The 26,221-nt window shown below is 36.9% G+C and overlaps 1 protein-coding gene across 1 annotated transcript in view; it reads left to right on the top strand.

Annotated features, from left to right (window-relative positions):
* Window positions 1-25,956, top strand: part of INTS6 (integrator complex subunit 6) — a gene marked incomplete at both ends in the record, with an annotated part of 46,050 nt that extends 20,094 nt beyond the window's left edge. Inside the window, 15 exons of the mRNA XM_082002749.1 lie at window positions 102-191; window positions 8,803-8,986; window positions 10,032-10,157; window positions 11,034-11,188; window positions 14,087-14,239; window positions 14,379-14,511; window positions 15,027-15,121; window positions 15,544-15,654; window positions 17,281-17,496; window positions 17,605-17,731; window positions 19,015-19,157; window positions 19,831-20,065; window positions 20,785-21,156; window positions 21,624-21,717; window positions 25,863-25,956. Coding sequence (XP_081858875.1) covers window positions 102-191; window positions 8,803-8,986; window positions 10,032-10,157; window positions 11,034-11,188; window positions 14,087-14,239; window positions 14,379-14,511; window positions 15,027-15,121; window positions 15,544-15,654; window positions 17,281-17,496; window positions 17,605-17,731; window positions 19,015-19,157; window positions 19,831-20,065; window positions 20,785-21,156; window positions 21,624-21,717; window positions 25,863-25,956 — 2,328 coding nt within the window. The remainder of the gene's footprint in view (window positions 1-101; window positions 192-8,802; window positions 8,987-10,031; window positions 10,158-11,033; window positions 11,189-14,086; window positions 14,240-14,378; window positions 14,512-15,026; window positions 15,122-15,543; window positions 15,655-17,280; window positions 17,497-17,604; window positions 17,732-19,014; window positions 19,158-19,830; window positions 20,066-20,784; window positions 21,157-21,623; window positions 21,718-25,862) is intronic.
* Window positions 25,957-26,221: the final 265 nt, after the last annotated feature.

Below are 26,221 nucleotides of genomic sequence, written 5' to 3'. Positions count from 1 at the left end.
CAGTGTTTTGTCAGTGAGTATCAGTCGCCGTTTAGTGACTGAACAGAAGCTTACAAATTTGTTACAGCATTTTAAATGAAATTGCTTTTTTTTTCCTTTAGGGACGAAACCCCTTTTTTCTGGAGCCAGCAATAATTATAACAGTTACTGATGGAAGTAAATTAACTACTACCAGTGGCATACAGGAAGAGGTAAGATCTGACCTCTGTTTACTGATGTGTACTAAATGTTGTGTTAGAATACTGTTTACAGTAGGAGCATAAATGACTCCTCAAAAGTATGCTCATGAATAGCTTAAACTTGCATACTTTTTCCTTTTAATTTAAGGTAATGTTATTCAATAGTACTAAAAAAATCTGAATAACTTTTTTCTTATCACACATGACAGAAGCATATAGTACAACTTTTGGTCTGTTTAGTACATTCAGTTCACTATTTCTATCTAGGAAGTTCATGGCTTTTCAGATATGTTAGCAGAAGAAATTGATTTCTGTAAAGCATGTATGTGTATAACTGGTCTAGATACAAATTTTTTATGTACAGACCCAAATTAAGGTAGAGATTTCCCAAAGGATGTGGTCACTAGGGAGTATGTGAAATGCGTACTACTTTCACACTGGAGTCTTAAAGTCATTATAATCAAATCAGTAGCGTCCTTATAATCCAAGATAAGAGCTGAAGAAATGTATTGCAAATTAAATCTGTAGAGCAGTTTAAAACACCAGATATTAATATACTGGAGTACATGCTCAGACATCTGGCAGACTCAGAGCTATAGCAAATGCTGAGGCACTGAACTGTTTTAACTTCCTGGCCATTTTGAATTCTTCCCTTAAAAAGATGGAAGAGGTCATTAGGGATAGGGTTGGTCTGACCAGCTCTATGCCCATTCCATGCAATAATAAAAAATGCAGACAACAGCAGCAAATCCCAAAGCTCATTCTCTTTTCAGGGAAAAGGTTTATATCCAAAGGTCTGTTCTAAAGCTTAAGGGGAGGATTCAGACTTTTCCATGTGGTACACCATATTTGACTATACAGATTACCTTGTCGTACCTCGCTGTTCGTTAGTTACTCAGATTTCTCCTAATACTCTACTATATTGCATTCTTACAGCACTTACAGAAGTTGTTTGTATGGAAAGTGGTATTTGAGTGTTTTTGTAATGTATCTGACTTAGAGGAAGAAAGTTGAATGACCTGATAATTTTGTGTTGACTACTAACAAATAGCCATAGCCAGTAACTGAAAAGGGAATGCCTAGATCCATGATACCAAGTAGGTTGTTTGTATAAAACCTCACTTTCATCACACTTTTTACCCAGTTAACTGTTTTCAGCTTAATCCAGTGATTGAGTGGGGTCCAAAATACTGAGTAGAATAGCAGTCTCATATTTACGGTGATTGTCACTGAGCAAATGTTAATTAAACAGAGGGCTAGACACGTTTAGAGCCTTCTGCTACATTTAGTGCTGTTAGCAGCAGAATACTGTTTTGGGTCTCTTATAAGAGCTAGTTAGGTAATTATTTAGCTATGTAAGTCCTTTCTTGAGGAGAAGCAGTATCTCTGCTGTCAGATGACTAACTTGTAAAATCTGACATTGACATCCTGGATTAAGGGGCACCAAGACGCTTGGGGGGGGTGGGGGAAGAAAATGACATCTGAGAGGCTGAGAACAGGGTTCGTTCAGCCTTTAGAAGAGAAGTCTATTGGGCATGAGGGGTGTCTTACCACCATCTGCAATAGCTTAACGGGAGAGGGAGCCTGGCTTTTCTTGGAGGTGCACAGGACTGAAATGAGAGGCAATGTCTGCAAATTGTACCTTGGGAAATTCTGATTGGATATCAAGAAAAATTTTAATTGTGTGGGTGATTGAACATTGGCATGTGTTGCCCAGTGGTTGCAAGATCTCCATTATTGTAGATGCTCAAAACCAAGTTGGACAAGGCCCTGAGCAATCAAAAGGTTCTGGACTATCACATGATAGTGTGATATCACACTATCACTATAACTTTCACATTTCTCTTCTAATGTACACAGTTCTGTGATTCTACCTTACATTTTCTTTCATCTTGTTCATTTATCCAAAATGATTTAGCTAAGAAAGCTCTATGGGCTGCTGTGATCTCTTACAGCAAGAGTCAGGATTTTTTTTATAGCTATCAAGTTTTTTGTGTTCCTTTTCCTTCAAATGTGGGTACAAGTTTTTCACCTTAATCTTCACGAGAAGACATTTTCTTATGGTCAGGCAGCCACACATACACATTTTAAAATTGGTTAATTTGTATTGAGAAAATGGGTTTTCTGGTGGCTGCTTTAATAGACTAAATTTAGGTTTGTCTCATGAGTGGTGCTGACTGATAAGTGTGTGCTATGCCTAGAGTTTTAGTGTCATGATCGTGACATTGGGACAAATTTGACACATGATTTGATGATTGTTAAACTATGATCTAGAGATGCAGAATCTTCTCTTACTAATGATAGTGAACTAATGATTTTTGGTAAATGAGCAAATTTAAAGGCATTGCCTTCTGAAGGAACTGAAAGTGACACTGCTGTTACTTCCTGCAAGACAAAATGCAAGTTTCTTTGAGTACCTTTACAGGGTATATATTTCATAGCCAGCAATGGATGTGATTTGATTTTTTTTTTCTTTTGCTGTGGCTGTACCAGTAGGAACATCCTTAACACTGTTAAAGAGCAGGGGAACAGAGCATCCAAGGGCTCTTCTGTCTTTTGCTTTTGTCAACATGTGTCCAATTGATCAGAATTTTTCTTAGTGTAGCTTGGGCATTTTTTACAGTTACATCTCAAGTTGGACATGCTGAAATGAAGCAGAGTTAATACAATAACACCACCCTGGAGATACAGAAGTCCATTGTTGCTCTTCTGTACAATAACAAAGCTTTCCAGTCACTTTCAAATGTCTCTTCTGTTTTTTGGGTTTGACTTTGGAGAGGCTTTTCAGAGTTGGTGTTGGAAGTGATCATATCCCACTGGCTATGACAAAACTGTTTTTACTTCCTGTGTACAGTTCTTACCATGAACTAACGCAGTGTAGTTTTAGTTCTTTTAAAACTTATGTACAAGAGAACCGACAGAACGTTGTTTTTGGAAAGCTTGTGAAGGCAGCATGGAACCTGGAGGCAAGTTTTCTCAAAGCTTTGTCATTCAGATGAACATTTGCATTCTTACCAGTGAAGTCAGCTTTATCACTATGGGAACACTGTCATCTGCCCTAGTGTGAAGCAGTCAAGCTTAAACCCTATTTCAGAGCTCTTGCTGAATTTTTCAGATGTCTGTTATGGAATCTGGGTTTTGCAGATAAAGAGCCTTAACCAGTCAGCACTACCTTGTCTCTGATGGACGTGGTTCCTTAGACTGAAGTCAGAAATGATGCAGTCTATGTAATTATCATCTCCACAAACACAAGTTAGTAGGATTTTCAATCCCGTCACTTCTGGCGCTGACTCCTAATGCACCAGTGCCAATGTACTGAAGAGTGCCGGCATTAGTTCTACCTTCAGCATGGTGTGTTGATGAGATTCTTCCCTGGATTCACTTGTCCCAGTCATAACTTGAGGAAGTGATGTGCTCATACGGTTGGAAAACCATCATTAATTATTGGTCTCATGCTATGGATTCCTCTTGGTGTGGCTTTCACTTCTGGCCTGATCCCTAAAATTTGGTCTTAGCCCTTTCCTGATCTTTCCTTTAACAAGTGTTTAATTCCTTGAGGGGATTTCTCTTACTACTCTTTATATTTTGAAATAATACCTCATACTTCTCCAGTTTTGCAGCTGCTGGGCTATCTTCCCTTGTCTTCCTTCTACACACCCTCTGTTTTAAGAGGAAGCATTAAGCTCCTGTTTGCAAGACTGAAATGGGGTTATTGACCAATTGATACATTCTGAAGAACGGTTATGCAAACAAAATGCATGAGCAATGCCGCTTGGCCTCTGTATGTTGCCGTTCTTCTGATCTTCCAGACTCTTACAGGAGGAATCAGTGACTTTTTTGACTCCTCATCCCGAAACTGTTTGGCATTGTCACATTGATCCTTCCCAGGGTTGATCATCTTGCATCCCTGCTGTAATAACTGTAACAAGTGGCAAGGTCCTGCTCACTTTCAAGAGTTATCAGGAACTGTAAATCATAGAATCATGGAATTTTGGGGTTGGAAGGGACCTTTAAAGGTCATCTAGTCCAACCCCCCTGCAATGAGCAGGGACATCTGCAACTAGATCAGGCTGCTCAAAGCCCCATCCAACCTGACCTTGAATGTTGCCAGGGATGGGGCACCTCTCAGGGCAGTCTGTGCCAGTGGTTCACCACCCTCCTTATGAAAAATTTCTTATATCTAGTCAAAATCTGTGCTCCTTTAAATTAAAACCATTCCCCCTTGTCCTATTGCAACAGGCCCTGATAAAATGTCTGTCAACATCTTTCCTTATAGTCCCCCTTGAAGTACTGGAAGGCTGCAATAAGGTCTCCCCGGAGCCTTCTCTCCTCCAGGCTGAACAACCCCAACTCTCTCAGGCTGTCCTCATAGGAGAGGTGTTCCATCCCTCTGGTCATTTTTGTGTCCTTCCTCTGGACCCGCTCCAACAGGTCCATGTCTTTCCTGTGCTGAGGGCTCCAGAGCAGGATGCAGGACTCCAGGTGGGGTCTCCCCAGAGTGAAGTAGAGGGTCAGAATCACCTCCCTTGACCTGCTGGCCACACTTTGGATGCAGCACAGGATATGGTTGGCCTTCTGGGCATTTTGCACATCCAAATGCTCCATAATATTTTTAATCATAGCTCCTCCAGCTAAAAATCCTGATTATAAACAAATTCTGCAAGAAATCTGTGGCAGATCTTATTAGATGTGTGTTCCCATCCTTCCTCATCCATGTTATTCCTCTTGGCAGCAGTTGCCAGGATCACAGCATTTGTCACTGAGCCCCACAGCTCTTGATGTGCGAATTCTGTGTAACTATCAGCTCAATGTGCACTTGCTCATGGTTAACGCTAGCATCAGAATGGCTAAATATATCATGTCATTGACATGGTGTGTCTGTTGATATGGTGTCTCTCTGTGATCTTAAGTTATTTCCTATGGAAGAACAATTTATGGCTTTCTATCTCTGTGTTATAACTGCATACGATTGGATGGAACAAGATAGTCAAGGGCTTGTTTTCTCAGCTGGCCTTGAATCTTTGGTCCTCTAAGGATGAAAGGGTGTATTTGCTTAGAATGTTAGGTGTGTCTTGTCTTTTTACAGGTACTAGAAAAGCCTGCAAGGAAGCTTACTTGTGGATAGAATTCTTTTTTTAAAGATTTTTTTTTTTTTTAAGATACAAAAAGACAAAGAAGTTAACTGTCTCTGTATGGATATTTTTATTGAGTACCTAATCATGTAACAACCTTTTATGAGATTTCCTAAGATGGAGGTGCCTGTAATTACTAGGGTACTAAAGCTTAAGCAGTGCTAGTGCTGCCCATTGTAATGTATGAGCCAATATGCACCATCGCTGCCAGAAGAGCACTGCACTCGTTCACCAACTACCATGCCACTGCAGAATTCTCTAATGCTGATCTGGCTTTTATGTAGTCTAGGGTCTGTTGGATTCTCTAATGTTTTCTGAGGATTTCAGACTGTGCTGCTTGTTATGGTTGCATAAATGTATGTAGAAACAAGGATCCAGAGAATAAACAGAAGACCTGCTCACCAATAACAAGGTTCTTTAAGATCTCTTCAGTAACATGTTGTCCTCCAACCCCTCTTGGTTCTTGAACATTTTAGTGTATTTAAAGGCAGGGAAAAGGGGCGTAAGACACACACTGCTGTCTTATTGTAGTATTATGGCATTTGGGAATGGTAGGGTTTGTGTGTGCTCCTACAAACTAGTGTTGAGACAAAACAGCTGGGTTTTACTACTAAGCTGGCAGGACACTTGTATGTGATTACATATAGACAATGTGCTGAAGACCATTGCTGGTAAATAACCTCCCTTTAACTTGTTCAGTTTATCTTTTTCTCAAAAACCAATATGAAGGACAAAGAGGAAAAGATGTGCATGCCTTCGTATTGAAATATGCATGGGAAAAGAGAAATGAAATGCAAGATGTACATTTCTAGCCCCATCTTATTTTCTGCTAGGTATGCAGTTGCTATGGTAATACAATACCAGTCAAAAAAATGGAACTGGAGGTGACAAAACCAAGTTAGTAATGTCTGTGGAGAATGAGGCCTGGTTTGAATCTATAACTTCTTCAGTAACGTGGATGTTAAATTTAACTGGAATTAAACTGAGAAAGAAAGCGAGGACATTTGACTTGATGCTGATGGCTTTACATGTCATCTTACAATTTGAAAATGTTTCTGATAGTAATATATAGATAATGCAATGGCTTGCTCCTGAGTACTGTTTGGTTTTGGGTTTCTCTCAGTACAACCAGCCAAACTAAAGAAAGGTTTTGTAGTTTGAGATAAACTGAACTCAGGATAGCGTTGGTGCAGGGTCCAATGGGATACTTTTTTTTTTTTATGTATATATATCCAAATATGTATATTTGCTGCCTGAAGAAAAACAGTGCTGTTACATAGGTATGTCTTGCAGATGAAGTATACTCTTCAGAGCTGGTAAATCTTCTGTTCAGTCAGATCTAAGCAGAAAAGTTGGTGAATGGCATTCCTTAGTAATAGCCCCAGGTGAGGATGGTGTAGTGCTTGCAATTGAGTCCTCTTACAGTCAAGATTCTAGCTGTTTACTAAGAATGTGGCTATTCTTTTAGCGTTTCCTTTGCCAGGCAGATATTGCTGGCTCTTTGTGTGAAAAGGGGAAAGACACATATGTGAATCAGTAATAAACCAGGTACATAGCTGAGAGCCCTTTGACCAATTCCGTGTGAAACGTTTGGGGAAAATAGTGCTTTTCGCACATGTGCTGTCTGCTTGCATCAATAAAAGCAGAAATTCAGGAGGAAGCATCAGGTGTGCTGAAAAGTCCAAAGTATTCTGATTCTTGCTCACATGTTATGAGAGTGGGTTTGTCATGTTTGTTCCTGGCTTTGAGATTGTACCAATAAATTGGTTATTTTTCAAATAAGAAGACATGTATTTTTCCCAACATGAGAATCCTGCAGTTATGTAAATAGAAATAGCTGAGGGTTTCCAGTTTGGAAATTAGTTTTAATGCTTTCAAGTTCATCTCTTAAAAACAAGCAAACAAAAAAAACCTTTCTTGACTGTTGAAAATTCCTTAATTAGCCACTATGAACTAAAAATGAAGCCAGTTTGTCATGGGTGCTTTTGTGGACTTGTGTCAAGCTTTTGAAACAGTAGTTTCCTTTGCTAACATAGAATTGAGATTGACAATTGGGATTTTTTGAATGCTGTGTGAGAAGGAGAGTGTTTGAGGTAGTGTTGTTTGCTTCAGCTCTTGGGCTTAACCCTTATATTTGGCTAGGTAATGGAACTGTTTGCACCACTTGAGTCATTGCTTTGGACATTTTTTTCTTCCCCTTTATTGTTCCTGTGCTCCAGATGAAATGAGAATTTTGCTTGTACTGACAGTGGTATCATCAGCCAGGGATCGATCAAATTTTTCTGAAACTTGTAATTACTTGTCTAGTCTATCTGTTCACAGCTTCTGTAATTGAATGTTTTGATAAGCTTTCTTTTTCCCACTAATCTCTGTGTGAGGTATCTGGATGCAAAAGGAGAGGCTAGAGTCTTCTGAATGCCTTGTGCTGCCCCTTAGAAGCTAAAGCATTGATACCCTCCCCCAGTTAACTAGTTATAAAACTGCTACTAGCCCTGGGAATTTTAGATATTCTTTTAATCTCTCTGGCTGTTGCTGGTAGTGGTTAATAAATAATATCCTGACCATTGCTGTATCTTTAGTGCAGCATGTTTGAAATCTGAAACTTGAATCTCTTTATTGTCTCTTTTGGGAATTAAAGCAAAATGTTCCCATGTATTGTATGTCCCTGGATGGTATCTTCAATATTTTGAACTAAAACTTTTGTGTAGTTCTTCCCAGACAGAGACAACAGAACTGCACATAGAAAGCAATTCTTCTGTGTATGGGTAGCTGTGGATTTTGTTATCTATTACCTAGAAGTGAGAATTCATTTTGCATTTCAGTGTTGATTTTAATCTTAATCTCTGCTTTTTACTTAAAGCACAGGTGTGAATTTAGTTGTGGAACATACGCAAGTTATGTAAAATCTCTGCCTTCTGATTCTATAACATGGCTACCACATCAGTTCATTTGTTGAAACTGTGTTATTTGGAGTAGGTGATCCTGGCAGATAGATTTTTTTTTTTTTTTTTTTTTTTTAAGCAGCTATACACAAATTATATTTCTTCTGCAGGAGTCTTAGATTAACATTACTTTTTCATTCATTTGTGCTTTTTATCTGGGAGAATTGAGGAGAAGACTGAGCTGAGAATGGCCCTGTTCTGTAGAAAACTGAACAAAAGAACGCTGCTGCAGTGAAGCAGTTCTTTACTACTGAAATTCTAAAGAAAATATCCTATTGATTCTGAAGTTTAGATCAGCTTTAAAAAGTGGTTGTTCCCACTTGGTTTGTAACTCTCATCTTTGTGCATCATGTTGCTCTGAAATGTTTGAAGTGTTGATTAAATGGTGGGTGTCTTACTTGTAAAGTACGGTACCTGAATCAAATTATAAGTATCTGTGGAGAAGTTATAAGTGTGTTTATATAGAGTGAATTGCCATCACTATGTAACCTGATCTTTTTTTTTTTTTTTTGTTAAGCAGTATACTCACAGATTTAAATTCCTTTTCAGCTCCATTTACCTCTCAATTCACCTCTACCTGGAAGTGAGTTGACTAAGGAACCCTTTCGATGGGATCAGAGGTTATTTGCTTTGGTTCTCCGTTTGCCTGGTATTATGGCACCGGAATCGGAGCAGATGACAGGGGTACCGGTGGATGACTCCGCAATCACACCTATGTGCGAAGTCACAGGAGGTGAGTGCCCTGGTTTCCCTTGACAAGTCAGTACCTTTGAAAATGAAAATTAGTTCAATTTAGCTCTATTAATCACATGAGTGTGGTAGAATAAGTATTTCTAATTTCTTACATTACTTGTAAAAACTCATAACTTCAATATAATATAAATAAATATATTATAACATAAAGCATATTTAATAATTTAAATATTTAATATTTGATAATATAAATACATATAAATTAAAGACACTTATTGCATTAAAGGTAGAGATAAATTAACTTGTCTTGGAAGAGTGTGAATCTACTTTCTTTAGCACTTTTTTAGAAAACTTACTTTTTTCTAATGCACCTTGGTATTGCAATTAGAAATTGTAAGAATTGAGTCTGTTCTGCAGTACAGTTTTGCTAAATTCCTCTCACAGTCTGATCTAAAGAAGCCAAAAATGAAGGAAATGTGGTGTTTTGGTTTTTTTTCCTTCCAGAGCATACAGAAGGCAATGCAGAATGTATAATAATTCTGCAAAATTGATACTTTTCTCTCCATCATAACTCATATTCTTAATCTCTTAGAAATTATAATCAAACTCAGGCATTAATTTTATAATTTCTTTGTAAAAATTATATCATGTATTAAAAACAAAGTGATTTTTCCAATGTGACAGAAAGCAAGTAAAGGGATTTAAAAAAGCATTCCAAAAGGATTTGATTCCATTGCTTTCTGACTGTAATGGCGATGCTAATAGTGCTTTGCTGAAATTCGTGGACAGTTAAGTGTTGATGTCTGTCACAAGGGGGAGCCCATTTTCCATGGATGCAACCAAGACTTTGAGTCAAAGTCATTAAGGGGCTAAAACCCAAACATTTCCAGTGAGGTGCATGTAACACACTCACTGCTTCACTAGGTTGCCTTGTGGCTTAAACAGAGAGAGAGTGTTTGGTAGAAGCTTTAAATCAGTGATCGTACATAAATCAATGTGTGTGGTGGGTGAATAGTTTTAAATGATCCAAGTTAAAATAAGGGCAGAAACACTGAACAACTTTAACCTTGACTGTTTTGTTTTAGGTCGATCATATTGTGTGTGCTCTCCAAGAATGCTGAATCAGTGTCTTGAGTCATTGGTGCAAAAAGTGCAAAGTGGAGTGGTAATAAATTTTGAAAAAGCTGGACCAGATCCCTCACCAATTGATGGTACCTGAAATTTTTTATACTGTGATACCAAATGGCAGGGATGCCTATCAATTTAATTTAGTGAACTTAATGTAATAGTTGCCAAAACAAAAGGAAAACTGTTGCAATTTAAAAGACGTTAATACAAAAAGGACCTGCTACATTTGAAATTATCTTGTACTTTTTCAAAACACTGGCTATAGCTGCTAGACGCTGTGTAAAACCTCTACATTTGGTTTTATTACTCAGGTAGTTTTAAATGCAGTTATTCACATCAAGCATAGTTAAATGGGTTCATAAGTTTTAAGCAGTAGTTTTCAACCAGCTAGAAATGTTAATGGCTAGTTATGGAAATATTGTGGGTTTATATGCTTATCCATTTTTGTTTAATGTAGTAAACTGGCTGCATTAAGAGTTAAAACAGCAAATACAACTGCACAGCCTTAACTTCTTGTTCTAAATGGCTTAGCTAGGTCCCTCTTAGGATGTTACTGGAAAGTGTTTGTGGGATTTTTTTAAATCTTGCTTTGCTGCAATAAAAAGTTAGTCCAGCAGTATTAGTCATGTATCAATTTTATTTCTTTTTAGTGCATGGAGATTTGAAGGCTATCTAGTAATAACAATGGGAGGAGAAAGAAACTGATTATTATGAAGGGCTCCAGATAATTGGCTTTCTCAGCTCTGATCCTATAAACATTCAAGGCTTATTTGGTTTCTCATAGTTTCTGGGGTTTTGTAGAAATGCTTACTGACAGCTATCTGCTATTCTTAGAAATAATATTAAATGCAGGAGAAGCTTCCCTAGGCGTATAGTTCTTAAACTCTTCAAAAAAGTTCTTTAATACTCTTTCTGAGTTTTAACACTATATTGACTCATAAAACCTTTTTCTTGTATAGATGGGCAGGTGGATATATCTAGACCTTTTGGACCCCAACCTTGGCACAGCTGTCACAAACTTATTTATGTTAGACCAAACCCTAAAACTGGGGTTCCTATAGGTCATTGGCCTGTTCCTGAATCCTTTTGGCCAGATCAAAATTCTCCAACGCTGGTACGTACTGAAGTTAGATAAACCAAAAGGTTTGTGCATGGGGGGAATATTCCATTTCCTATTAGGAAATAGGATTTCCTATTCACTGATTTTTAAATCTTGACATACATACTTCACTGTAGCAACTGTAAAAGCAGTGTGACCCAAGAAGGGTCACTGTTAACCTGTGTTACAATTATCTCAGATAAATTGCTGATGAGCAAATAATACTATGGGGTTTGCTTTTTAGTAACTTTAAAGCATTAAGAAACTGCCTGTAACAGATTTATTTGTTGACCTAGTCCATGCATGTAATATTTCTGTTTGAACTATGTTAAAATATCAAACCAAAAATAAGGTGGCATTTTGATAATAGACTATAAAATTCTATTGCCTCGCAGATGGCTTTAATAGAAGATAGTATGATCTTCCCAATTATGAATTGTTGTGATATTTCTGTCTTCATTCTAGTAGGTGAATGTAATTTCATCTGTTGTTCAGTGTAGCCATACCTTCGATTTATCCCAAGTAGAGAAATTCACCCTGTTTTTTTTTTTTTTAAATGCTACCCACAGAATTCATTTTATTTGTTCTTTTTCATAAAACAATGTATGCTACTGCCTTTTGCTTGGTCTGAGAACTAATCATTAGTATAGTATAATGTATTTTTGTATTTCTGCTGATCTTTGAAAATCATTAAAGTAGAAATAATGCAGTTGTATAATGGTTCCCTACAATTCATGATGATTTTTATTAAATTTGTGGTTTTTGATCGGAAACTAGTGTGCTGACTAGCAAACTCATTGAACTTTTCATAAAATTTGTCTCCTTTGTTTGAAAAATATATCAGTCCTTTGAAATATAGGTTGCTGAGGAGTGATACAAATATGAAATTTCAGTCATATTTACAGGTTTGACATTGCTGGCATCTGTGGCCACATTCATTGAAGGATGTGGATGCCCTTCTGAACTACAAAGCAAGCTAGCATACATATGAATAAAAGTAAATCTTCTATAATAATTTAAAAAACAAAATGTCGTTGGGTACTGGATATTAAAAAACTGCTCTGTAGGAAAGCTGTCCTGTGTACTCCTTGTAATCGCTATCAATGGCATGTCTGCCTCCATTCACTGTATAGAGTCAGTACAGTTTGACTGCTACTGTAGATCTTGGTTGAGATTGCTAAAATAAGTCTTGTCAGGTGAAGAGTTCTTGAAATCAATCTGCTAAAAACATGAGGTTGACTTACCCAAATGGTAAGAACATGAGAAAAATTTCTTTTCTCAGCTGTAGCATGTATAGCTGTCATAACTGCATAAAGCACTGGATTATTGCATGTGCAGCTAAATTCCTGTTGACATCAATTGGAATTCCACATTGAACCTTCCTTATGCAATGTTGGGGAGCTAAGTTTGCTGATAGTGTTTCAAGATTTGTATTTCCTTACTGTTCTGAAAATATAATGTTAAAACTTAGCATATGTTCTAACTCTTGTCTACCTAAGAGTTCATAGTTAGATATATTTATTTTCCTCCCTGTTACCTGATCCACATTGGAGTTGCCTCAAACAGTCCTACCCCAACAATTGTTTCGTGTACTGTGGGTTATAATACTATCAAGGCTTTCTTAAATGGATATGAAAGTCTGCTAATAATTATCTTGGTAGCTTAACATGTAAATGGCTGCTCCCACTGCTCCGAGGTAAAAATAGTTCTGCTGTCCAGCCAAGTGTTATTGGACATCTCAAGTCTTCGCATTCAACTTCTTTTGCAGCCTTTTTATTCCTAGTATAACTGCTTCATGGCTTGGTCAAAAACTCCACTACAACTATTTATTGGAGGCATCTTCTTTGAAGAGAATTGCAGTTCCTTCAGTTGGTTGGGCCTCCTGTTTTGTGTGCACTTGGACAGTACACCTTCCTCAGAGTGGAGACACTCAAGGCAAGACCAGCTTTCTGGGCAGATAACATTTGGGTGGCTCAATCCTAAAAGGAAGAGGCCAGAGCTTATAGATGTAGAAAAATTATTTTCAAGGTGAGGTGGTAGGAAGGTCCAAGAAACCCTGTGTTTCCCTAGTTCATCTTACATATTTATTAGTTACCTTGTTGTAAAGAGAGTAAATGAAAGGAGGTTTCCCAATTGAGCCCTTCCCCAGATTCTAGTAGTATTTGAGGAGGCTCAGGGTAAGTATAAGAACTTACATTCCTGTCCTGAAAACCCTTCAGTGGAAGGTGTACAGCTCCAATTTTCATCATACACAAAAACTCCTCTTTCCCTTTCACCAAAAAAAATTTCAAATATGTTGTTAACTTATACTTGAAACTCGAGGCACAAAAGCCTTTTCACTGTGATTAATAAAAAGATTGAAGTACAAACACTTAAATTGAAATAATTTTTCACAGGTGTGGTTAAAATGGGAATTCTTCTAAAGCTTGTTTTTTTCTGAATTCATGCTGCTCTTGGTTATTATAATTCAGTTTGAATTTTGTTATTGTTAAATCTGTCAGGAAGGAAAAGTGCTGGAGAAAGTCAGCAAGTGCAAAAGTGTAGCACCTGCTTCTGTGGAGAATAAAAATGTGCATGCCCCAGAGTAGCATTGAAGATTTTTTTTTTTTTGTCCTCACTGGGATTTACTTCCATTTGCAAAGTTTTTCTGTATATGCAAGAACTTACTGTTCTAGACTTACTAGGTAAAATAATTGGCATTTATTTACAAAATAAGATTCCTTCAGATTTTAAGACAGTGCTTACAACATAAATTAATTGCTTAGGAGTCATTAACAATAAATACGTATCCTGTATTGAATAGGCTTCTTAAATATGTCTGTTTTCGTAGAACCTGTATTACTTCAGTTGTCATACCACAACTGCATTTTAATCAGTGCGCAGACTTATTAACAGTGAAATGCTTATGTTTAGCCACCTCGCACATCTCATCCTGTGGTGAAATTCTCCTGTACTGACTGTGAACCGATGGTCATTGACAAACTGCCTTTTGATAAATATGAGTTAGAACCTTCACCACTGACCCAGTTTATCCTGGAGAGAAAATCCCCTCAGACCTGCTGGCAGGCAAGTAGCGTGCATGCTGAACTGAAGTTATTTACAGAATGTTGTTTTTCGTAGACTTTATTCTATAATCAAAATAGGATGTAAAATTTCAGTACACAATGTTTTGGATTTACATACAATATAATGTGTTTTATTGCAGGTATATGTGAGCAATAGTGCAAAATACAGTGAACTTGGTCATCCTTTTGGTTACTTGAAAGCTAGTACAGCGCTGAATTGTGTGAATTTATTTGTGATGCCTTACAATTATCCAGTCCTCCTTCCACTACTAGGTAAATAGCACTTCATAAACATTTTCTTAGGTGGTAGGCAATTGAAAAATTGATCTATCTAAATAGTTTACTGCAATTAATGCCAATATTAATCACATACCTGTAGAAGGGTAGAATTGAGCAATGTATTTGTCCTCAATAACCTGATTCACTTGTCACCAATTGGGTGACCTTCACGACTCAGACTCAATGTCTAAGATGATTTACTTCATCATCATTCTTTCAGGTATGTTTTGGTCTCACTTCTTTCATTATTTTGGGAATCATTTTTCCCAATCTGTTGTCTCAATTAACAATTTTATTTGATAAATAATTTATGAAATTCCATCTTTTGTCTGCAGCATGGATTTTGTGTGTGTGCATATTTAGTTTAGTTGTATGTATGTTAAAATACATATATTAATTTAAGCACTGAGGAATTGGCATATCTTTGAGAGTTTATTCTATTAGAAAAAAGACGCAATGTGATCTAGATGTGTCTTTCATTTTGTCTCTTTTCTTTTTGTAACCATCAGATGATTTGTTTAAAGTACACAAGGCAAAGCCTACGTTGAAATGGCGACAGTCATTTGAAAGCTATTTGAAGACAATGCCTCCTTATTATCTTGGGGTAAGATGACTGACTTTGTTAAAATTTCTTTTATTAGGTAACTATAGTTATCTTTCCACTATGGGTGTATTCCATATTTCAAGTAGAATATGTATTAATTTAAGAGACAATAGCTAAACTTCATGCAGAATGATACTTACTGTTTTCACTGGAGTCCTGTGGAAGGCTTGAGAGGTGAATGTTATGAAAATTTCATCAGCCGTGACTTGTATATAAATGGTATCTCTGTTAATAATTGATTCTGTGTGAATGGAACAATGCTTTAAAACAACAACAAAAAATGCTGCTTTGAAAGTCTTTGTTTTTCTTCTTTTCTATCTTTGAGGACCTCAGGTTCTATTTGAAATGGATACAGTTAGTTGAAGTATGTATACAAAACTTGAAAAGTTAAATATGACTGTACAATATATTCCATGTTTCAGCCTTTGAAGAAAGCTGTGAGAATGATGGGAGCACCAAACCTTATAGCTGACAATGTGGAATATGGACTTAGTTACAGTGTCATTTCATATCTCAAAAAGTTGAGTCAGCAGGTAATGTTGAAGAAAAAGAGCAGTAAAAACTTTTTCTAATATCAGGATAATCTTAAAATACTGAAGTCCCATGGCTTGAAGGAGAAAAGAGCAGAGAGATGAAGTTAATACCTTCCCATAAGCAATTAGCAAAAAAAGCATTTGGGTTTTCTGAATTGAAGGAAAACTTGACATTTAAATATAGACATTATAGACTGGACTATAAAGATAGATATGGAGGTACAAACTGAGGGTTTTTTTGTATTTAAGGAGCATTTTTACTTGTACAGACTAACATACTTTTGTCCAAAAGAAAACATGTTTTCTTACCTTAGATATTAAAGATGTTCTAGCATTTTTTCAGAAAATAGAGATTTGTACTTTGTGCATCTGAATCAGAAAGTGTCCTTTCTTTGGCTTGTGAAATGAAATGGAAAGTGTTCAGTAAATATAAAGTAAACTGACATAATTCAGAATCTCAAATAAGGTTACAGATGCAAAAGTGGCAAGTGACCTTTTGAAATTGTTGACTCTGTTCAGAATAGTGCCCGTATCCTTGACTAGTCTCCTGCACCAGCTAAAGCATTTCTACCCTGCTACCTCCATTTTTATTTTGTTGAACTGTGCATGTTAAGCCTTCTTGTTCAGGATAACAAAATAATGCAGTTGGCTTGAAACTTCAAGAAACAGTAGTGCAAGTACTTGTAACTTAGCTAACGAGTTCTTATAGACGAGCTTTTCCTTAAAACATTAATATAAGTTATTATTTGAGAAAGCAAACCTCTTAAAGTTTACGGTATATCCTATTAAATCATAGTCATATTGCTCAGTATTCTGTGAACTAATCTCTCAACCTAGACATCTTAAACTGTAATGACATGCACTGCAAATTGTAGATAAAGCTTTTCTAACTTCTGAAAGGCTCTGCCAGGAGAGACTCAGTATTCTTAATAAGTACATATTCAAATTTTGAGTAGCCTACAAATTTGTGTGAAACTGCAAAACCAGCATTGGCAGGTGCATTACTAAATTATTTTTTGGCTCTTTGTTCAACTATATTCTGCCAAAAAGCTGGTGTTTATGAACATGTTTAATTTTGGTACAAATCTAACATAATATTGGGGGTTAGGTCTATCTAGTCAAACAGAATCACATATTATAATGTATCTCATATTTATTAATGTTATGATTATTTGTATTGAGCTTTTAAAAGGTTGATACCATTGTGTGACTGATCACAACTATAGTTGTGGGAGAATCAGTCTTTTGAGAGTTCCAGTGTTTAGCTGTTATCATAGAAAACAGTCTATGTGAGCACAGATAGATTTGCAGAGAATTACTAGTCCAGTTATGGCATTTTATGAAAATAAAAGCATTGCATGCATATTGGTGCTTAGATACCATAATGGGCAGCAGAGGAGAAATATGCAGAAGACCTAGGCACAAACTGTTCACTATATTTAAAATTGTAGTAAGCATTAAGTGGTTATGTATTAAGCACTCCTTAAGCACTCATCCAGGTTATGGTCATCATAGTGTGTTAGCACATTGTTGAATCTTCTAGGTAGGAATTTAAAATGAATAAGTCTGACTAATCCTTTTAAGAGCATATTGTCAATTTTATTTATTTATTTATTTCAAATTAAGGCCAAAATAGAGTCCGATAGAGTCATTGGCTCTGTAGGCAAAAAGGTAGCGCAAGAGACTGGAATTAAGGTCAGAAGCAGATCACACAACCTGTCTATGGCACATAGGAACGATTTTCAACATCTGCTACAGGGGATTACTGGGGAAATTCCTCATAGACCTCTAGACCTCAATATGAAGGAGTATGCTGGGTTCCAAATAGCTTTGCTGAATAAGGTAAGCACCACTGTGTGTAATGTTGTTATTTTCAATATACTTCCATTGAAATGCTGGATATTGTTTCATACATGGTATTAATTGGAACTTTATTTACTGGAACCATAGGATTTAAAACCTCAGACTTTTAGAAATGCTTATGACATACCCAGAAGAAATCTTTTGGATCAATTAACACGAATGAGATCTAATTTACTGAAGAGTACTCGCAAGTTTCTCAAAGGACAAGATGAAGGTTAGATAACGGTTTATTTTTTTTGCCTAACTGTGATATGAGTGGTACTAAAAAAACAAAGACTGTAACAAATGGTGTAGTACTTTAAAACTCGGTAGATGTCTGATACTGCATTAAACTGTTTTTAAGGTGTTTTTTTTTTCCTCCTTAAATAACTTATTGGAAGAAAAAATGGTGAGCATAGAGGAGATGGATATTCACTGCTCTGTCCTTCAATCCATAAGATGAGACCTGGGCTTTTACATAAGATTCTTTGTTCACTGTTTTCCCCCAACTTTCATGATATATCCGAGGAAAAAAATCACAGGGCAATTCTGAAGGTTACAATCTCTTTCCATAGAAGTGGATTGTGAGCAGTGGAAAAGTAAACTTGCTCACTGAGTACTGCCAGTGTGATTCTTTTGCCTTTTGAGCCAACAGCAAACGCTTCAGTACTCTGCTAATTTATTCCTTTAACTTTCTACTGTGTCTTCTGGCACTGCTTTATAGCATCTAACAAACAGCAGATGATGAAATAAGCAGAGAAAATGAGAAGGGCAATGCAAAAGAAAGTGTATGTTACGTTAGTGCTGCCACTACTTAGGTCAGATTAACATCTGTGATCAAGTGATAATGCAATGTGAAATGCAGAGAAGTTGCTCTTTGGGGAGGGGGTTAAACCATATAAAAACTAATGTTAGCTTTTTTCTGCTATTTCTGCTCGTGTATGTTTTGCTTCATCAAAGGCTTGGCAAATTTAACTAAATCCATAACAAGTTTGGAATCAGGTCCTGTGGATTTTAAGAGTTTGATTCCAGTGGTCAGAAATCACTGTTCCTTTGCGAGAATGCTAGTCTCAAAAATTAAATTTTGGATGGCTAAAGTTGGGTAGAGTTATGTCATAGCTGTATGCAGCCTGGCATTACTACTTTGCATTAATGTAGCTTTTGTTTGTAGTAATGTTTTAGCTATTTGTTCCCAGTCTCAGTTTTTTCACCCATCTACCCTGTTAAAAAGTTATGGGACACATTGGAAAACTAACATCTGTGCATGACAACTATTGCTTATTTTAGTATCATAATGATAAATACACAAGACATGTACTGATACCTTTAAGCAAGTTTTCTGCACTCAAAACATGATGTTATAAATACCAGTTAGGCAAGAATAATGGTGAGTTTTGCACATCTATTTTGTTAATGCATTTGATAAAAGACTGAAAACTGGAGGTGTGAAGTGGATGTAGACTAAATTCTTATAAGGTGAGCTGTATCATATATTAATAAACCCTTCTGTTATGACAGATCAAGTTCACAGTGTACCTATAGCACAAATGGGAAATTACCAGGAGTATCTAAAACAAATACCTTCTCCGCTTCGAGAGCTTGATCCTGATCAACCACGAAGGCTCCATACGTTTGGCAATCCATTCAAATTGGACAAAAAGGTGACTTCTGTAAAGCTTTTTAAAAAATGTGCTGTTTTGAGTGTGCGCACTGCTGATTAGACCATTCAAAAGAGCAATGTATTGGAGAAGCACTTTGAAGTATTTGGAAAAGTACTGCTTACAAGAAAGTGTCTCAGATGTTTTTCCATCAATAGTATCCTCTGGAGGGCTGTCTTTATTGGAAACCACTATTGTGGCTCTGAATTGTATTACAAATGAAATACTTTTATCACTGTAGCATAGCTAATGCCTAATCATGTTTCTTTTACCAAACTTCCCCTCAAAAAAGCTTCCTGTAACTTTGGACTCTCCCTTCTGTCCAAATCTGTCTTGGACTTGACCAAGTTACCAATACCATTTAGAGCTCTTTTTTTAAATAAACATGAGTCATTTAGCAGTTACTGAAAAGGAAGTTTCACAGCCCACTCAGTTGTCTTACTTGGCAGACTGTTGGAAAAAGGTCTTAAGCATATTGATTTAGTCTAGGAAGGATTAGATATAGTTTTCCTGTATTACTTTGGTCGACATTTGGGAGTTCAGTACCTAGTGGCATGTCGTACATAGTTGCCTTATACATGGTAAACATCGTCATAACATCAAAGCATTAATTATATTTTATATCATGTGTTTTTGGTGTAAAGTTTAAGAATTCTCCCCATTAAATGAATTACAGGGAATGATGATAGATGAAGCAGATGAATTTGTATCAGGACCTCAGAATAAACATAAAAGGCCTGGAGAACCAAATATGCAAGGGATTCCAAAAAGACGACGTTGTATGTCCCCCCTGCTCAGAGGTCGACCGCAAACTCCTCCGGTTGTGAATAACCACATTGGAGGAAAAGGGCCACCAACACCAATCACACAAGCAGAGCCTGACCTTGTTAAACCTATACCTATTCACAAAAGTAAGTGAATTGCTATCATCGTTAGAGAGTTTGCTTTTTAATTTATGCAAAAAACTTGTTTATGTAAAAATACCACTGGCTGATTTCCCAAATATGGTAATTTTATCCCTTATTTTTGAAAATGTTTAAATGTGCATCTGGGGTTATTTACAGAAAGAGTCAACATAGTTCTTCAGACAGAAGTCTTTCATATGAACTTCCCAGTATAAACAACGTATATCCTGTATTAAATGAGGAGACAATGTAAACAGTCAGAAGGATATTCTTCCTTTGCCTGGGAATTCAGAAGCTCCAAAAGTATCAGAGTGTGAAGTGAATTTGAATTTTGCTGTAGTGCAGTGAATTCACTTCCTTTAGTGTGGAGCTGAGGTGCTGTGTAACAGTCTTGCTCACTGTTCAGCACGAAAGTAAACTTTGTCAATTCAATTTAATGAGGAAAGACAAGCATGCCATAGAAGTGCATTTTACAGGTCCTTTTTCTTTTGTTGGTAGCCCATATAGTGATTCCCCTTTTCATATAAAGAATATACCTGTGGTTTTTTTAAGCCATTAATTGCCAGGAGATACAGTAATGTACTCAGTGTATAACCCACAAACACGTTTTCTTATGCCTGGTATGTGCAGTAGACTATATAAGCTGGAGCAACTGAACTGCCTCATTGACTTCTATCCAATGATAAAGAACGTGAAACTGGCAAGTGCAATCTTTGTTTTTTCAGCATCAGAAGCAAATAATGAAGTTACAATGGATGATGTCATTGAGAATCATGTTACAGACCCACTTTCATCAGACATTTTCCCGAATACTGTGGATTCAGAGTTTTCAATGTTCTCTTCTCCGTTCAATTCATTGGATCGACCAGCAGCTCATACAGAGGATGTAGGCCATGAACATTTAGGGAATAACTTGAATGTTGATGGGTTTTTGGAGAATCATGAGGAATCGGGTAGTAAAGAACAAAGTACCGAAGAGAACTTGCCAATGTCTTCACCCAGCAAAGGGAAAAAAACAGTGCATTGCAGAAGTTCCAGAGAGATTAATATAGAGCTAAGAGCACAAATTATGAAAGAGATCCGAAAACCAGGAAGGAGTAAGTATACCAAATCTCTCTCTCAGATGTCTGACATGAGAGCTAGACAAAGAATTCATATTAGATCACTATTTTAAGAACATACTGAACCATGAGACTGAAGCAAAGTAAATTTAAAGCTGAAAAGGTTTTTGTTTTTTTTTTTACCTCTGCTAAAAATTTCCTGGATGAGTGATTAAAACATTGTTATACCTATCAGTGTTCATGAAAGTAATGTTTTTTATATTACCACTATGAGAATTAACTTCCTAGGTGTTCCAGTAATATCCTAAACTGCAGTATCCTGTGTTTTTCAGTGTTAGTGTTCATTAAACAATATGTCATTGCTACAGGCCTGCTTAATAGGAGATATATCCTAACAGCTTACAAAAGCTGAATGAAATCTGTTGTATTTCACTCAGATCTACTACAACAGATATCTGTACAGGCATTTTTTAAGTAACTGTGATTTTGCTCTTCTCTTTAAGAATATGAAAGAATCTTCTTTTTACTGAAGCATGTACAAGGAAGCTTACAAACACGACTGATATTTTTACAAAATGTTATTAAAGAAGCTTCAAGGTAGGTAACTGAATTGTATTAATCTTATAGAACCACACCATGTACTGCCATGCATAACTGCTTGACAACCATGCAGTTCTTTGTTTGAAAATTGCCGCACAGTGCTTTGTGCTGCAAGTGAACAATTCCCTAGAAAAAAACAGAAACACACAAACTTCCCGATGTGTGGTGTTTGCACAAGCTTACCTTTTTGCCTCAGATTTTTGTCTTAAAAATGTTAGCAGCTGTAACTACCAAATCACCATAAATGTAGATAGACAATGGTATAGAAAGAGAAGGTAATGTTAGAAAATCATTCAAGTTCCAAATTTCAAGTGTGAGTGTACTGCTAATTTGAAAAACTGACGGAACTGCATATTACTGTGAATTAGACTTTCAGGAACAGTTGAAATTCATTATTCTGCATCAACTGAAAGTCTTGTCCTAAAAATAGTTTTGAGAACCAGGTATGATCTGTAAAGGTATGTGTCTCGTCTTCAGATTTATTTCCGTCAGAGATATTGTAGTCCTGTCTAAGGCTGTGGAAATAAAAGGTAGTTTGTCACTGGAGTGGAGATACTTGCTGAGGATTTAAACACTATGTTGTTAATCCAGGTAGAAACTGTTCCTTACAGTGTTCTTAGACCAACTGTACTTGCTTAGTCTTCTACATGCTTACTAAGAAGAAAGAAAGGAGAAACATGTAATTATGATTGGAACTAATAGTGTTTTGAGTTGAAGTGAAATAATTCCAACATCTTGCTTGGATCATAAATATAACTGTAATGTTGAGGCTTATTTCAGAAGCCTCAAAGAATAGTTGATTTTTTGATCTAATCTGTTTTTGTAGTAGTCAGCTTTTTTTTCCTGTGGTGTTATTAACCAAATTTTATGATTAGATAAAAATCAAAAGTAATATTTGGATAAAACCATGCTGAGAGTTTAAGGTATGCTGAATGCTGGGCATTCATACAGCTCCTTTAGCCTTCGACTGCCAGCACAGTGGGGCATGTAGACTTATATAGATCACGCTCTTCCTATAGCGACAATTACTTTACCATGCTTTTGCTTGATCTGTCTTTAATGTTATATCACCTGTCAGACTTGTTCCATAGGCTGTACGTTATACATGCTTCCTCGCTGTCTCGGGACACCAAAACAATACTGTTGCTCTTGGAGTCTGTGGCAGCCTTAAGTGGGATCGAAATATTTGTGCCTCTAAAATTAAGCTCTTTAGATCATCTCTATTCCAGTTATCTTGAGCTGACTCCCTACAAAATTTGGCAGCGGTTGGGTATTGCTTGTCGGAATTAAATCCTGTCTCTCACCATAGCCAACAGTTTTCTGTATCTATTGGTGGAAAAAGTTGACAATTCTGTTTCGACTGTTGTTAAACTAATTTTTATTGGTTTGAGTGTAGGAACAGCTTAATCCCTCTCCTTCCTCTTCTCTCCTAGATTAGATTTTTATAGTGTGGTCATTTTATCCACCTGTAACACTGCCTACAATCCCTATGCAGTTTTCTGCTTCTTTCCTTATCCAGGCAAGCTATCACATTTAACCAAGGTTTCCAGCTCCCTGCAGGAAACATCTCTAGGCTCTCCAGAGTTGTCAAGATAGTCTTGTTTTGTTACCTGATAGTTGCCCTTTGCAGTGCCACAGAATGCAATTCAAATTTGGGATGCCTGCTCTCTTTCCCTGCTCCAAGGAGCTCTGACTGAACACAGACTTAAAAAAGCTCTTGAACACTTCAACAACAAAGCGTGTGTTTAAAAATGGTCCCCATTCAGTTCTGGCAGTTAATCCACTAGAGACTTGTGAGGGGAGAGGAAGATTTCAAAAACAATCCACAGTTTTCAGCTTCCTTTGGAAACCGACTGCCCCCTAGTTCCTCTTCTGATGGCGGAAAAGCTATCACTTTTGAGAGGCAGAAATCAAGGTGAGGTAGATAATGGACTTTTTTTTTTCTTCCAGTTGATCATGAAAATATTACGGATGAAGAGATACCACATCTCAATTTCAAATCCTTAGCTATTTCTATTCTGACAAAGACTTTTATTATGCTTAGTGATACACTTTTGGCTCAGCCTGGGTGGGTGGTAGTAGTAGTAGTAGTGCTTATAAGGAGTCCTTATTGAACACAAGTGATGTGACTTCCCAATGGAGGCTATAACCTTGGATGCACAAAATGAAGAGTTATTTAGGAAAGGACTAAAAGGGGTTAGCCTATGTAGTGGAGAGGTCTTTAGTTTGGCATAGTAATCCATTTCTGGTCCTAGCACTAAGAGTAAGTGTTTTTTTTTATTCTCTGCTGAACAGTCTAGAGCAAAAGCTGACAGATTGACATTCTCCAAATCAACTAACTCTCCGTATGAGAAATTCAATTCCCTTTTATTTATTCTCCAAATTAAGAGTTTTAAGCTGCTAATACACATAGCAAAGCCCAGAGTGTGTACCTAGACAAAATGCTGCGTAATAATAATGCGGCTTGTGATAAAAATACAAACAATTTCAAGATAATAATGAAGCTTTATGCTTAACAGCTAGAACTGCTCAAGGAACTTTTATTATTAAGGGTACTAATTTTCCTATCAGAGTGAACAGTTGAATGAGAGTCAGTGCTTCTGTTAATTACAATATTAATTAATGTGATACGTTGTTTCTGTTGCCTTGAAAAAAAATGCTTGCTGTAGGGTTCAGCATTTGGAAAAGAATTCTCAGTGAGATGTACTGAGGGGCTGGACATAGTGTACTGTAAACCTGAATTCTTGTGCCAACAGTAATGTGAGAATAGTTAGAAATGTCGTTCCCCGCCTTCCACCAGGTATTAAGTTTCTAGGAAGTGTCTGCTGTTAACTTGTACAGTAAAGCCCCTGCTTCAGAGGGGCTTCAAGGTATTCTGGAAAGTAATATTGCCCAGTAACTTGCACAGAATATGTGCATGTTAAATTTTTGTTAGGATTGTATTATAGTAAAGCACTTTGCTATTAGCTTAAATAGTTTGACTTTTACTAGAGGGAATGAGAAGGAATAATTATCTATTTCCCAGGTTAGTACTTTTCAACAAGCAGGGAGCAGTTGTGAAAGCAATGAGGAAGAATGGAGGGGAAGCAGTACTTGAAGAGGGGGGTTTCTGTGGGGTTACTAAGGAGAATTGTGATGAGAAGGATGGATGTAAGGGCCCAGAGCATGGGTATTCAACGAGATAGTAAGTGGTTGGGAATGGGAACTTGTTTCCCCATTGTCAAGCTGGGATTGTGGGACAGTCTGGGAATTAGGGCAGATGCCATGTTTCTGTGAGCCAAGAACATGGACTGGGAGGCCTGGCTGGGACTAGAGGCTTTTGCTGGGGTTTAATACAGTCATAGGAATGAACTCGGTATGTAGTTCACAATAGCACTGGGTTGAGAAAGTGTATGATCTTTTCATTGCTGCTTATCTTTGAGTACATGTACGGCTGCCAAAGCATCGGTCAGGGCTGCTTCTTAGATGCAGAAATGTTGCAAGGGGGAGGGCTAGCCGGAAACAGCAAGGAGCTGTGTGTGCCAAAGCAGGTGTGTAAGTAAAGGTGGCAAAATGGTCTGCTGTTCAAATTTATGTAATCAATATGGAATAGAACTGCAGAGACTCTCCAGGTATGGATTACGTCTGTATTTTCTTTAATGTCTTTCTCAAACTTTTAATTATTTTCTTGTCAGGAAATCAGCTCTGCACTGTGTAATGGCTATTCCTTCACCAGTACCAACTTCACTTAACTTTTCTGAATGCACCATGAAGGCATGCAAATAATCTCGAAAAGCTGTTGCCAGCTTTAGGATTATAGTCTTTTGGCATATGTTTTATTTCTGTACTTCAGAACTTCACTTCTGGAAACAGCAAACACTTAACTCTTTTTCCTGGCTTTCTGAGAGCTAAGTGATGGTCAGCAACATGCTGGAATAGACTGTAGTAAGCATGGTTTTGTATTCTCTCGTTAAATGGAAAAGCAATTTAGTAGTTTACCAGAACTGTAGGAGGCAGTGTGTATACTTATGAGGTATATATAACCTCATCATGCACTGGACCTAGAATAATAACTGAAGCTTCCAGGGTTCAGTAGAAGTTTTGTGAACAATGTTTCATGTACTATTGTATGCAGCCATTATTATGCTTTCTTTTAAATACAGGTTTAAGAAACGAATGCTGATAGAACAGCTTGAGAGTTTTTTGGAAGAAATTCATCGCAGATCCAATCAGGTCAACCATATCAACAGCAGCTAAGAAACACTGCACACAAGAGAAAGCCACAGCAGGGCACTGCTGTCCTTACTTGCATTCATTTTTGACATGCACTCTTATCTCAAGTTCTTATACCTGAAAGAATGAGAAGCTGCTCTGTAAAATGATGAGAAAAGTATCCATCATCTTTTTTTTTCTTCACTTCTGTTATTTTTGTAATGTGAAAAATATCACAAAAACATTTTTATTTAACTAAATGGAGAACTTATTGCTTGTCATGGACTTAAGTGTCACTTTCCCTCAGGTT

This window comes from Phaethon aethereus (assembly GCF_964289735.1).
Source record: "Phaethon aethereus genome assembly, chromosome: 1".
Taxonomy (NCBI): domain Eukaryota; kingdom Metazoa; phylum Chordata; class Aves; order Phaethontiformes; family Phaethontidae; genus Phaethon; species Phaethon aethereus.
This window is presented reverse-complemented; position numbering and strand designations above follow the sequence as displayed.